The sequence below is a fragment of the Musca vetustissima genome, unplaced genomic scaffold (genome assembly GCF_032173495.1).
Source record: "Musca vetustissima isolate MV318-11 ecotype Yass unplaced genomic scaffold, APGP_CSIRO_Mvet_v1 utg842, whole genome shotgun sequence".
NCBI lineage: Eukaryota > Metazoa > Arthropoda > Insecta > Diptera > Muscidae > Musca > Musca vetustissima.
In genome coordinates, this window is record NW_026878212.1 from 34289 (window position 1) to 48559 (window position 14271).

The following is a 14271-nucleotide window of genomic DNA, read 5'->3' on the forward strand; positions in this document are numbered from 1 at the left end:
AGGTATTTAATGCCATGTCTGCGTTCGGTATTCCTGCAAAATTAATACGGCTATGCAGGATAACTTTAAATGGCACAATGTCAGCAGTTAAAGGAAAGGACCTATCGGAGCCCTTCAATACCGAACGGGGTTTCAGACATCCTGCTGGAAAAGGTCATATGAGATGCAAATTTGAACAGAAATGTCACTCCGTACACCAAACAGAATATGTTACTCACCTACGCCGACGACATCGACATAATGGGTCGAACATTGCTAGCGGTAACAGTCACCTTTGAACAAATTGAGAAGGAGTCTGTCAACGTGGGTCTGGCAGTAAATGGCGAGAAAATCAAGCTGATGGTATCAACGCGCAAGACGTTCAGTAGACTCGGACCAACTGTGGAACTTGAGAACTACAGTTTCGAGGTATATACCTTGGTACCGACAAAAATAAAATTAATGACATCATTTTGGAAATTCTGAGAAGGATGGAGTTGTCCAACAGATGCTACTATGGTCTATGCAGTCGAATGAACCACGAGCTTTACAATCTATACGCGTACATCCGCATAGTATGTCGTATCGACTAAGCCATGTTGTGCGAATGAATGAGAATGCCCCAGCTCACGCAGAAGGGGAAGACCACGAATTAGGTGGACATATCAAGTAGAAGACAACATCTCGGAACATGGTATTTAAAATTGAAGGAGATTCACACAAGACGGACACGCTTGGAAATCTTTTTTAAGCTCGGCTTATGGAGCAACCGTACCGTAACAAGCAAACTATGTAAGTAAGTACTAAAAATCCAACCCAATGATAGGCTCACCAAAAAATATTTTGAAAAAGTCCAAGCCTTTGGTAGTCTCTCCAAAAACTATTTTGAAAAAAAGGACCTCAAAAAAAATTTTTTTAAAGTCCACACCTATAAAAAAGATTTTTTTCAAATCCACGCCTTTCATAAGGGGTCTCAAAAAATATTTGTAAAAATTACCTCCTATAAATAGTTTTTGAAAAATATTTTAAGCCACGCCTTTAAAAACTCCTTGCTTATAAACAGTCCTTGAAAAAATATTAAAAAAAATGCGTGCCTATAACTAGCCCTTTAAAAATCCGTGCTTATAAATAGTCCTTAAAAAATCCACGCATAATAATAGTCTTTAAGCATATACTTTTCAAATTCACTCCTAATAATTGTCCTTGAAAAAATATTTTTAAAAAATCCAAGCCTAATAATAGTCCTTAAAATTTATTTTTCAATCCACGCCTATAAAGTCCTTGAATTTTTTTATACCCTTCACCACCCTGTGGTACAGGGTATTATGTATTTGTGCATATGTTGGTAACAGGCAAAAGGAAACGAGATAAGCACATGGTTCCTTTTGAGGATATGCATAAAATCACTTTTTAAGTCGATTTATGCTTGCTTGTCCGTCCGTCTGTCCATGTTAAATTGTAAACAAAGTATAGGCCGCATTTCTGATTCGATTTTGATGAGATTTGGCACAGCTTATTTATTTGGCCCAATGACGAACCCTATTGAAATTGTGAAAAATGGGTTCAGATTTAGATATAGCTCCCATATATATTTTCGTCCGATTTAAGGTAAATGGTGCGCCAAAGTCCCTATATATCTCCCGATTTGTACGAAATTTGGCACCACATGCTGAATTAAGTCAAGAATGATGTGTGCTAAGTTTCGTGAAAATCGATTCAGATTTAGATATAGTTTCCATATATAATTTCGCCCGATTTTATGTAAATGGTGCAGCAAAGTCCCTGAAAAGCATTCGATTTGCACGAATTATGGCATAGCGTACTAAATTGAGTATAGAATGATGTGTGCTAAGTTTCGTAAAAATCGGTTCAGATTTAGATATAGCTCCCATATATAGTTTATATCCAAAGTCCCTATATATCTTTCGATTTGCACGAAATTTGGCATAGCATACTGAATTTAGTCTAGAATGATGTGTGTAAAAGTTCTTGAAAATCGGTTCAGATTTCGATATAGATCCAATATATATTTTCGACAGATTTAATGTAAATGATTCACAAAGTCCCTATATATCCTTCGATTTCCAATTTGGCATAGTGTAATGAATTGAGTCTAGAATGATGTGTGTAAAATTTCTTGAAAATCGGTTCCGAATTAGATATAGCTCATTTATATAAGTTCGTCCGATTTTAAGTAGGACCCAAAATATTTCCATTTGGAATAAATGCAAAAATTAGTCCAATCTAACCTGTGACAAGTTTCGTTGAAATTGGTTCATATTTGGATATAGCTTTCATATCTATTTTTAATGCGATTTTAAGTAAATGATGCACCAAACTCCACATGTTTGTAATTTTGACATGAAATTTTGCACAACGTACATTTGTCCCACTGTAACAAACGAGTGAAATGTTTATGGATTGATCAAAGTTGGTTCGCAGTTAGATAAAGGTCACATATTTTAGTTCATCCAATTTCATGTTAATGACCCTTCTGTTAGGATGCATTTGTTTAATATACCCATAGTGGTGAAGGGTATCATACATTCGGCCCCGTCCGACTTTACTACTTTCCTTACTGGTTTAAGCTCGGCTTATGGAACAACCGTTCTGTAACAAGCATGCTATGTAAGTAAGTACTAACAAATCCAACCCAATGATAGGCTCACCAAAAAAGATTTTGAAAAAATCCACGCCTTTGAAAGTCTTTCCAAAAAAAAAAAATTAAATAAATTTCACGCCTTTTATAGGCCCTTAAAATAGGCTTAAATTAAATCCATCCATTAAATCCTGGCCTATAAATGTCGTTCAAAGAATATTAATAGCCCTTAAAAAGAACCAACGCTTCTGATGGGTGACCTCAAGAAATATTTTTAAGAAATCCACTCCATTAATTAAACATTTGGATTTGATTTTCAATTGTATCATGTATTTAAGCATGCAGAACTGAACCGGTTTGTAAAAACCCGCGAGCGAACATTTGTGCGTCACTATTCCCATTATTTCAATTTTATATGGAAGCTTTTAGTACAAAAGAAAGCTTTTCTGTATAAAAGCTTTCAATGGTAAATGCAGACCATTAATAAAATTGGGATTTTTATATATTTTTATTTCGAATGAAAAAATATACAATTAAATATATACTTTTTTAATAACAAATATTAATACAAATATCTAAACGATTTTTTTATAATAATAGATATATATATATATATATATATTTATTACTAAATGTTCTCAGTTATTCAACCAACAAATAACGAAACGGAAAACCTTGACAACGAACCAAACAAAACATTTCGACCCTAAACCAAAACTTATTGACTTTGAAACAAAAATTCCTTAACATTCAAACAGTGAAGTTTTGCTAGTTTCTCGAACCTAACGACATTCCTTTACATTAGAATAAAATCTAAAAAAAAAAACATATTTTATTAAATGTTATTAAATAAAATATTTTTGCGTTATTATCCTCCAGGTAGATTTTAATAAAATTCCGAACAATTTCTTTAAATTATTATTTTAAATAACTAATTTCTATTATTTTTCAGGCATTGCCCTAAATTTTCAATACAATAATGGCGAAGAATATTTACAACATATTGACCTATTGGATTTGAATATCAAGTAAGTAGAACTTGCAAAGACCAGGTAGAACATTTCTGCAAAACATTTTCCTTTTCCTAAATCAAATCTAACAATTACCCATCAATTCCGCAAATGCAAACGTTTTATTTGTTTGTGACTTTTTCCCTTACAGTTCAAATCCCAACGATGTGGCACGTAATCTACTACAACGTATGGACCGTGACAACCAACTACAGCAAGGACATTCGTTACAAACAGAACCCCAACATCATCATCACGAAGATCAAACATGTGAAACATTAACTAAACAAAAAACATATGCCAATGATATGAACGCTGGTGACACTACTATCGAGGATAAGAAAAGTAAAGCGAGTCACAACAACGTCGTCGATATGGACGACGACAATACCAACACTATCATCTATGGTGCCGTGCGTAAGGCCATTGCCAAGTTGCAACGTAAATTGCAGGAGCCCACCAAAAAGAAATTCTATCTCCATACACGTCTCGACACGCACATCCTGCCATTGACTAACATCAGTTTCGATAGAAGCGGTGAACGTTGTATAACCGGAAGTTATGATAGAACGTGCCGCATCATCAACACACACGATGGCCGGGTCGAACATGTGCTAGCCGAACATGATAATGTTGTCTTCTCGGTGGCTTATAATTTTCCCAAATGGTAAGATGAAATGGAAAAATGTGTGTGTGTGTGTGTGTATGTATGAAAGTATGTGAGAGTATGTTTGTAACTGTAATAGGAATTATACGTACCGGATAAGGACATTCTATGTGAATTAAGTTCTGTTGCTAAAAATAGATCTAATGCAAATGTAAACTTGGGAATGTCCGGAAGTCTAGGATATAATTGAAATATGCCGTTGAATGACTGACCACATGTATTAAACGTCATGATGTCTGTTTAAGGATATTCTTTAAAGGGTCAACACAGGCGTGAATTTTTTGAAGAATATTTTTCAAGGGTCAACATAGGCGTGGATTTTATAATGAATATTTTTTCAAGGGTCAACATAGGCGTGGATTTTATAAAGAATATTTTTTCAAGGGTCAACATAGGCGTGGATTTTTTAAAGAATATTTTTTCAAGGGTCAACATAGGCGTGGATTTTTTAAAGAATATTTTTTCAAGGGTCAACATAGGCGTGGATTTTTTAAAGAATATTTTTTCAAGGGTCAACATAGGCGTGAATTTTTTGAAGAATATTTTTCAAGGGTCAACATAGGCGTGGATTTTATAATGAATATTTTTTCAAGGGTCAACATAGGCGTGGATTTTATAAAGAATATTTTTTCAAGGGTCAACATAGGCGTGGATTTTTTAAAAAATATTTTTTCAAGGGTCAACATAGGCGTGGATTTTTTAAAGAATATTTTTTCAAGGGTCAACATAGGCGTGGATTTTTTAAAGAATATTTTTTCAAGGGTCAACATAGGCGTGGATTTTTTAAAGAATATTTTTTCAAGGGTCAACATAGGCGTGGATTTTTTAAAGAATATTTTTTCAAGGGTCAACATAGGCGTGGATTTTTTAAAGAATATTTTTTTAAGGGTCAACATAGGCGTGGATTTTTTAAAGAATATTTTTTAAGGGTCAACATAGGCGTGGATTTTTTAAAGAATATTTTTTCAAGGGTCAACATAGGCGTGGATTTTTTAAAGAATATTTTTTCAAGGGTCAACAGTAGGCGTGGATTTTTTAAAGAATATTTTTTCAAGGGCCAACATAGGCGTGGATTTTTTTAACATATTTTTTCAACATAGGCGTGGATTTTTTAAAGAATATTTTTCTAAAGAATAAAGAACATTTTTCTAGGCCATATGTAGGCGTGGATTTTTTAAAGAACATTTTTCTAGGCCATATGTAGGCGTGGATTTTTTAAAGAACATTTTTCTAGGCCATATGTAGGCGTGGATTTTTTAAAGAACATTTTTCTAGGCCATATGTAGGCGTGGATTTTTTAAAGGCGTGGATTTTTTAAAGAACATTTTTCTAGGCCATATGTAGGCGTGGATTTTTTAAAGAACATTTTTCTAGGCCATATGTAGGCGTGGATTTTTTAAAGAACATTTTTCTAGGCCATATGTAGGCGTGGATTTTTTTAAAGAACATTTTTCTAGGCCATATGTAGGCGTGGATTTTTTAAAGAACATTTTTCTAGGCCATATGTAGGCGTGGATTTTTTAAAGAACATTTTTCTAGGCCATATGTAGGCGTGGATTTTTTAAAGAACATTTTTCTAGGCCATATGTAGGCGTGGATTTTTTAAAGAACATTTTTCTAGGCCATATGTAGGCGTGGATTTTTTAAAGAATAAAGACTGTTTTTTTTAACGGTCAATGTTTGTGCAGGCACCAGAAGTATTCGTTCGATATTATCTATCTCCGAACACGATCTAAGTTTCGAGAATGTATTGCCTATATCAAAACTCGATTTCATTTCATTTTCCAGCGATCGCATTGTCACTGGGTCCTTTGATTGTACAGCAAAAGTATGGTGCCCGGCTTCAGGCCTATGTCGCAGTACACTAATCGGCCATACAGCAGAAATTGTTTCGGCCGAATTTCAACCGATTAACAGCGAGACAATATGTACCGCATCTATGGATGGTACGGCTAGACTTTTTCACATTGAATCTACACAGGAATTGCAGACGCTATCACATCATGGATCTGAGGTTATAAATTGTCGTTTCAGTCGGGATGGTAATATGCTGCTGACGGGATCATTTGATAGAACAGCTAGTTTGTGGGATATACGTTCCAAGAGGTAAAATAAGAAAATCCAATTTATTTCTTTTATTAAATGTTCTTTAATTAAAGTTTAATAACCCAGCTACGTGGCCACTCGGCAGAACTTAGCAATGCTGTGTGGAATTTCTCATGTGATCTAATTGCCACTGGTTCTTTGGATAGTACCGCCTGCATATGGGATGTGAGAAAAACTGCGGAGCCTTTATTTTGTATTAAAGAACATACCGATGAAATATTAGATGTCACTTTTGATTGCAGTGGTCGACGTTTGGCCACCGCAAGCAATGACTGTACGGCCCGAGTGTGGAATGTTAGAGGGGATTTGGAAATGTTATCGGTAATGGCAGGGCACACCGAAGAAGTATCAAAGGTAAGGAATAAAACATTATTACTTACAAATTAAAAAATATATATATTTTGAGGTTTCTTTTATTTCATTCTACCAACATTTAATATACATTTATATATAGGTCCACATAGACCATTTATTTGAAATTTAAAAAATGGTTTCTTTTCTCAGGTCTGCTTTAGCCCACCTGGCAGCCTTCTGATGACTGCTTCTGCTGATCACACTGCCCGTTTGTGGTTGATTGAATCCGGTCTATGTTCCCAAGTATTAGCTGGACATGAAGCAGAAGTATTCTCCTGTGCCTTTAGTTATAACGGTGATGTAATACTTACTGCATCCAAGGATAATACCTGTCGCTTATGGAGATGATATGACTGGTATATGGTGGATATGAAAAATGAGTAAAAAAATATCACCATTTAATGAAAATAAATACGAATATAAAAGTCTGTTTCAGAAAAAAAATTAAATTATTATTTTACATGAAAGTATGAACATGTGCCTTTCATATGACACCAATTTTATTTAAATATCTAGACAACGTCAAAAGTTATAGGAAAAACAAATGAGTTTAACTTTAACATCATCGAATCCGCCCAATGAGGAATGAAGTTGATTGACTTCACGGCAGCAAAAAACATGGTAGTTAGCAGCGCCCAATTCAAGCATCTCGACATACACAAGGCCACTTGGATTTCTCCCGATCGAACAACGAGAAATCAAATCGATCATGTTGTGATAGACAGAAGGCATTTATCCAGTGTTTTAGACGCCCAATCGATCCGAAATCAAATCGATCATGTTGTGATAGACAGAAGGCATATATCCCGTGTTTAAGACATCTAATCGATATTCGCTGCTCTTAATGTAGCAGCAAATGCTGCTCTTAATGTAGCAGCAAAAGTGCGATATAATGTAACAAGGTAATTTTACGTCGAAAAGTCGCAAACACAACAGATAGCTGAAGCCTAGCACCCCTTGTCCCGATAATAATATAGAAGCAGAGAATTGCCACTCCCTACAAACTGCAGCAAAAGCAACACATGGGTACCAAAGACAATCATCAAGAAATTCGTGTTACGATCAGGAGTGTCGTAATGCTACTGATATGAAAAACACAACATATAGGGCAACCCTGCGGACAGTAGCAACACGTAGTGCGATGGAGAACTATCGGGAGAAAAGGAGAGAGGAGAAACGTATTTTCAGAAAAAAGAAGAAAGAACAAGGAAAACGTGAGCGAAAATTCTACCAACGGGTAAAACACCAAACCGAAGGCTTTGATGCAAGCACATCCTCCTGAAGAGATGAAGAAGGAAACCTGGTGATAGATACAGACAGCGAGGATCTGGAAGGAGAATTTTTAAAAACTTCTGGTATCAAATAGTAGCCGTGAAGAGGATACCCCAGAACCAATAATAGAGTGTATACCACCTAGCCAAGAGGAAGTCAGAATAGCAATCAATCGGCTGAAGAATAATAAAGCAGCAGGTGCCAATGGGTTACAAGCCGAACTATTCAAGACTCTCGGAGCCCTTTAATACCGAACAAGGATTCAGACGAGGTGACCGTTTGTCGTGTGAAATTTTTAACATACTGCTGGAAAAGGCCATACGAGAGGAAAACGTGAACAGAAATGGCACTCTGTACAACACATGTTACTCACCTACGCCGATCACATCGACATAATGAGTCGAACACTGGGAGCAGTAACAGCCACCTTTGAACAAATTGAGAAGGAGTCTGCCAAAGTGGATCTGGCAGTAAACGGCGAAAAGACCAAGCGGATGGTATCAACGCGCAAGACGTCCAGTAGACTCGGACCAACTGTGGAACTTGAGAACTACAGCTTCGAGGTAGTTAAAGCGGACTTGCGCACAAGACCGACGCGCTTGGAAATCTTTTTTAAGCTCGGCTTATGGAACAACCGTTCTGTAACAAGCCAGATAAGTAAGTAAAAGTAAGTAGGTCCACTCCTTCTTATATTCTTGGTCATATCATGCGAACGACCATACGAACTTTACACAACAAAATATAAAAAAAAAATTCCGTGCCTTTATATTGTTGGAAGATGTGACTTATCGCCGCAGAGTCAATTTTTTCAATTTTTATAAATCCAATATTAAGCGAATGAAACTTTACACATCGAAATATTTTTACAAATCATAGCAGAAGACCGAATATGGGACCCATCGCTTCACTCCTTCGGGGACCTCCCTCACAAAATTATCAAAATTTTTACTGAAAATTATTTCATGTTCGAAGATGGGACCCACGGTCCACTCCTTATTGTACCTCCCACATACAATTATCAACATTTTGCTGAAAATTATTTATTCTCCTGGCTTTCCTTTTCATTGCAAAACTTAGATCATCAAGCTCGACTCGAAATAGTATAAATAACCACTTAAAATTATTTATGTAATATCATGCAAACGGTCTATCCGACTTGAACAAAACTTTGCTCAGCCTAATTTTTAACTATGCCTGTATAATGTTGCAAGATGAGTCGATTTTGGTACCTCCAGATATGAATTGAAAGGAATAGGCTGTCCGCATGCCACTTTTTATGTCTTTGTGCATATGTTTGTAACAGACAAAAGGAAACGAGATAGACACATGGTTCCTCTTCAGAATATTCATTGAATAACTTTCTAAGTCGATTTATGCATGTCCGTCCGTCTGTCCATGTTAAATTGTAAACAAAGTACAGGTCGCATTTATTATTCGATTTCATTCATTCATTTGGCCCAAGTGCGAACCCTATTGAAATTGGGAAAAATCGGTTCAGATTTAGATATAGCTCCCATATATATTTTCGTCCGATTTAATGTAAATGGTCCTACATATCATTCGATTTGCACGAAATTTAGTACAGCGTACTGAATTAAGCATAGAATGATGTGTGCTAAATTTCGTGAAATCGGTTCAGATTTAGATATAGCCCCCATATATATTTTCGCCCGATTTAATTTAAATGGTGCACCAAAGTCCCTACAACATATCTCTCGATTTGCACGAAATTTGGCACAGTATACTGTATTGAGTCTAGAATGATGTGAGCTAAGTTTCGTGAAGATCCGATTTACATAAATGGTGTGTACAAAGTTTCATGAAAATCGGTTCAGATTTAGATATAGCTCCCATATATATTTTCGTCCGATTTAAGGTAAATGGTGCACCAATGTCCCGATTTGCACGAAATTTGGCGCAGCATGCTGAATTTAGTATAGAATGGTGTGTGCTAAGTTTCGTGAAGATCCTTTCAGATTTAAATATAGCTCCCATATATATTTTCGCCCGATTTACATAAATGGTGCAACATACTCCTAATGTTTGTCCACTAAAGACGAAATTTTGCACAACGTATCAAATTGTACTTGAATGACGTTATTGGGTTTGGTGCAGATGCAGCCATAGCTTCCATTGGTATTTCGAACGGGTGTTTGATTGAGATACATTTTTTAACAGTGTGGCGTACCGAATAGTGTGTATTAATTTTGCTATAAATCGTTTTCCATTAATTTGACTCATGGTACGCAGACGACTCTAAATCTGCCCGAATGAAATTAAATTTATCATAGATTGTAGAAAGACACGATGGAAGATTGACATACAATTGTAAGAATACATATGTACAATATATCCATAGTGGTGAAGGGTATCATATAGTCGGCCCAGTCCGACTATACTGGTTTACTTATGGGTCGATTACGGATGGCAACCAGAGTTTAGTTGCGTTGCCAGTTGCCAAATTTACATTATGGATGGCAACTGTTGTCAACTTCAGTTGCTTCAAATAGAATTTTTCGGCAACCATTTATTTCTGGTTGCTGTTTATAATAACTGAACTTTGTAGGCTTCCCATAATGGTTAATATTACTACAAAAGAACAATTTGAGGTCCTTATTGCCCGGATGGAAGCTCACCCAAATGTAGCACGCGGCGTGCGGACTTTTGGTCAAACCAAAGCCACTAGCGATGATGTGTTGAAGGCCATTTCAGAAGACCTTAACTGCTATGGCATTCCAAAAGAATGGCTGAAAGTGGTGAACATCTTCTTTTGGGTCCATGATATGTACGTGTGTATCATCAATACATCCGACAACACCCTGGAACTTAGTTTTCGAATAAAAAATTTTATTCTTCCATTTTTCCTCCTCCGTTAATTAGATACAATCAAAATTTTACAGAGTTTTTCCTCTATTATCCGGATAACTTCGGCGAAAACCACCGACATTGTCCGTTGAGCCATGCCAAGGTTGAAGTCATTGCTATGGGACTTTTGAAAACTTCCCTCCACAAAAAACATCAGGGGGGCTACTCTGTATTGCGATGCGTGAGAAAAATTGTAACGCATCGCGTAATTGGTACTCTCTAATTCGTTTTCGTATCTCCTTTCGCATCTACTTTACGCAAATGTAGCATCACCGCACTCTGTAATACGAAAACGCATGTCAAACTCGTTCGTTAAGCGCAAATATCTTGCGTTAACAAAATAGCAAACGCAAAGGAAGCGAAACATATAAGTAAGCTCCATTAAAGGTTTTATTTATATAAAAATTGTAAATTATTTTAAGTAAAAGGCAAAAAAGTCACAGTTACAGGCTCAGCAACGTCAGTTCCTAACTTCAGTAGATTTTATGGGGCAACACAGTGATTTGGCAAAGGGACAGTTGCAGAGTTCAAATGCGAAACAACGCGCCAACAATTTGTGGACAAAACTGTCTGATGACCTCAATTCAAATTGACCTCCTGTAAAAGATGTCGGTGGTTGGAAAAAGTAATATATTATTTTTTTATATAAAATGTGAAACTATGTGTGCATATTTATAGGTTGATGTTGATAACCACATTGTCCAAGCAATTTCAAAGCAGCGGCCTCTTTTATTGGAGTTGGAATTGTTGTGGATCTATTTGAAACGACGAGCGTTTAAAAAATACATAAACGAATCTTTATTGAGACATTTTATATAAATCTATAAAAATTAAATATTTGAAAACATTTGTCACATAATTCGCACTTAGGGAGAGTATATTTGATAGATCTCATAAAATTCTTTTTTTTAATTCGTTCATCATTTTTGTTCAAAAACAGTGTTCGGAAAAAAACGGTACACTATCGTAGTGTACCGTACCAGGAACACAAACACTAAAAAAATTTTAGGGTTAGTGTTCCGGTACACAAACATTAAAAATATTTTAGTGTTACTGTTCCGGAGCACAACGAATTTCGTAGTGTACCGCTGTCGGAGCACTAAAAATCGTAGTGTACCGCGGTCGGAGCACTAAAAATCGTAGTGTACCGCGTTCGGAACACTAAAAAATCGTAGTGTACCGCGGTCGGAACACTAAAAAATTGTAGCGTACCGCGGTCGGAACACTAAAAATCGTAGTGTTCCATTTGGCGGAACACTAAAAATCGTAGTGATCCACTTGGCGGAACACTTAAAATAATAGTGTTCCATTTGTCGAAAAACAAAATGATGTATTTATCTTTTATTTTAGTATGAATAAATTTTATATTTTTATTGCTTTTCAATATACTTAATAAATACAATATTTTTTATATTTGTATTTGTTTATATTTTATTAAATTATTAAAAAATAGTAATATTATATTAACATCAACAGTTTAACATAATAACTATTTTGTAACTAAAAAAGGGCGTCTAGTGCCAACTCATAACTGAAAATTCCATTGAATTGCATTTTGGGTTATAATCGATTGCGCTCATCGGAAATATGAAATTCGGCTTTTATATGGTACCTGTATGTGGTCTTGTAATATTTATCCCAAAATCATAAAACTACTTTTTTCATATCCGCGTAACTTGTACACTTCTTTTCATGAATAAGCAGGTAATAATTATGTTGATTGTGTGCCAATCATCAAATTTTGAATATTTTTGATAAAATTTCCTAAAAGTATGAATCATAGATGCAGGTATAATTTTTTTAAGAAAAAAATTTTCATACCAACATTTTACAAGGAGATCTCCTAATTTTATGGGAAAATCGTGTTCGTTCTGTAAATTAATGACAATTTTATCCAAAGCTGTATAATTTTGTCACAAAAACTGGCCAAAATACCTAAATTTTGTAATTGCCAATAAAGTTATATTCATTTTTATTTTTTTTTATTATTTGATGTCATTTTACCTCAAAAAACAAAACAGACGTGTATGGTACACTACCAGCACAGTTCAAGTAAGTGAAACGCTACTATTTGTATTGTTCCGACCAGTGGAACACTACGATTTTTAGTGTTCCGAACAGTGGAACACTAACATTTTTAGTGTTCCGACCAGTGGAACACAACGATTTTTAATGTACCGCAGTCGGTACACTACGATTTTTTAGTGTACCGCAGTCGGTACACTACGATTTTTTAGTGTACCACTGCCGGTACACTACGATTTTTAGTGTACCGCTGTCGGTACACTACGATTTTTTTAGTGTACCGCAGTTGGTACGCTAAGATTTTCGTTGTGCTCCGGAACAGTAACGCTAAAAATATTTTTAGTGTTTGTGTACCGGTACAGTACGTTATTTTAGTGTACCTATCCACCTTGGTACGGTACAGAACACTATGGAACGGTACCATAATGTTTATTTTCGAACGCTGTTCAAAAAACACTCGTACCACACAAAAATATGTTTTCATTTATAATTTTTTGACGTTTCCTTTTGTCATTCTTCGTTATTGTTTACTTTGTGGCGACAGTGTTGCCCTATTTTCAATTTAGTTTGCGAATGCGTTTGCGTGAACGTTACAGAGTACCAAATTGTACTCTTAACGCATTTAGCTTTCGCATCGCACTTGCTTTCGCAACGCAATACAGAGTAACCCCCCAGAGCTGCACACATTTTTAAGAGGCTTCATCTAAGTACACAACGGCATCTTTTGGTAGTCGAAAATACGCCTTGAAGCTAATATGAGCAGTTGATTGAACGTCAGCATCTACTCACAGAACTGATAATAGTTCTAATAGATTTATCTCTTAAATGCCTTCTAATAATAATTTTCATCATCAGAAAATAGTTCCACTGAGCTTATCATCATATATAATTAGCTTTTCTGATATATTTTATTCATTTTTTTTTTTGTTTACAATCACCCCTATTCTGTATGTCGTCGTCGACACGAATCGACGTCGAAGAGAGTCGTCTTTTGCAAATTGGTATTCCCTATGTCGTTGTCGACATTTATCGATAACTATTGAAAGATGTTTGGTATTCCGTAACAATGTGTGACGACGACGATGTCGAAGATTTGTTCGTCATAGTTTTTGTTGACGACTGAAGCGTTTGAACATTTTTTTTTTTAAATTAAAAAAAAAAAAAAACATGACCGGACAAGAACAGGATACATCATTCTAGAATCTATTCAATACTTAATGCAAAATAAAGTGTAAATAAAGAAAAATATATGGGATCTACATATAAATCTAAACCGATTTTGACCAATGTCAATATGTGGAAATAAAATTTCATCCCAATTGGATGGATTTTTTCCAAATTTCATCCCGTTCGGATCATAATGGTGGCATGTAACTTGTTTAAAATAATACATG

At 35.5% G+C, this 14271-nt stretch overlaps 1 protein-coding gene across 1 annotated transcript; it reads left to right on the forward strand.

Moving 5' to 3' along the window:
* The first annotated feature begins 3417 nt into the window (after nt 1–3417).
* LOC133323045 (dynein assembly factor with WD repeat domains 1) lies at nt 3418–7107 on the forward strand. The gene is made up of 6 exons (XM_061532004.1): nt 3418–3457; nt 3531–3606; nt 3740–4255; nt 6044–6361; nt 6415–6715; nt 6866–7107. Exons 1-6 carry the CDS (start codon nt 3418–3420, stop codon nt 7061–7063), a joined length of 1449 nt encoding a protein of 482 aa, XP_061387988.1. The 3' UTR covers nt 7064–7107.
* Nucleotides 7108–14271: the final 7164 nt, after the last annotated feature.

Coding starts and splice junctions, on each gene's coding strand:
- LOC133323045 (XM_061532004.1), top strand. CDS start 3,418: ATGTTATTAAATAAAATATTTTTGCGTTATTATCCTCCAG. Junction 3,607..3,739: donor CTATTGGATTTGAATATCAA/GTAAGTAGAACT, acceptor TTTCCCTTACAG/TTCAAATCCCAACGATGTGG. Junction 6,716..6,865: donor ACACCGAAGAAGTATCAAAG/GTAAGGAATAAA, acceptor TTCTTTTCTCAG/GTCTGCTTTAGCCCACCTGG.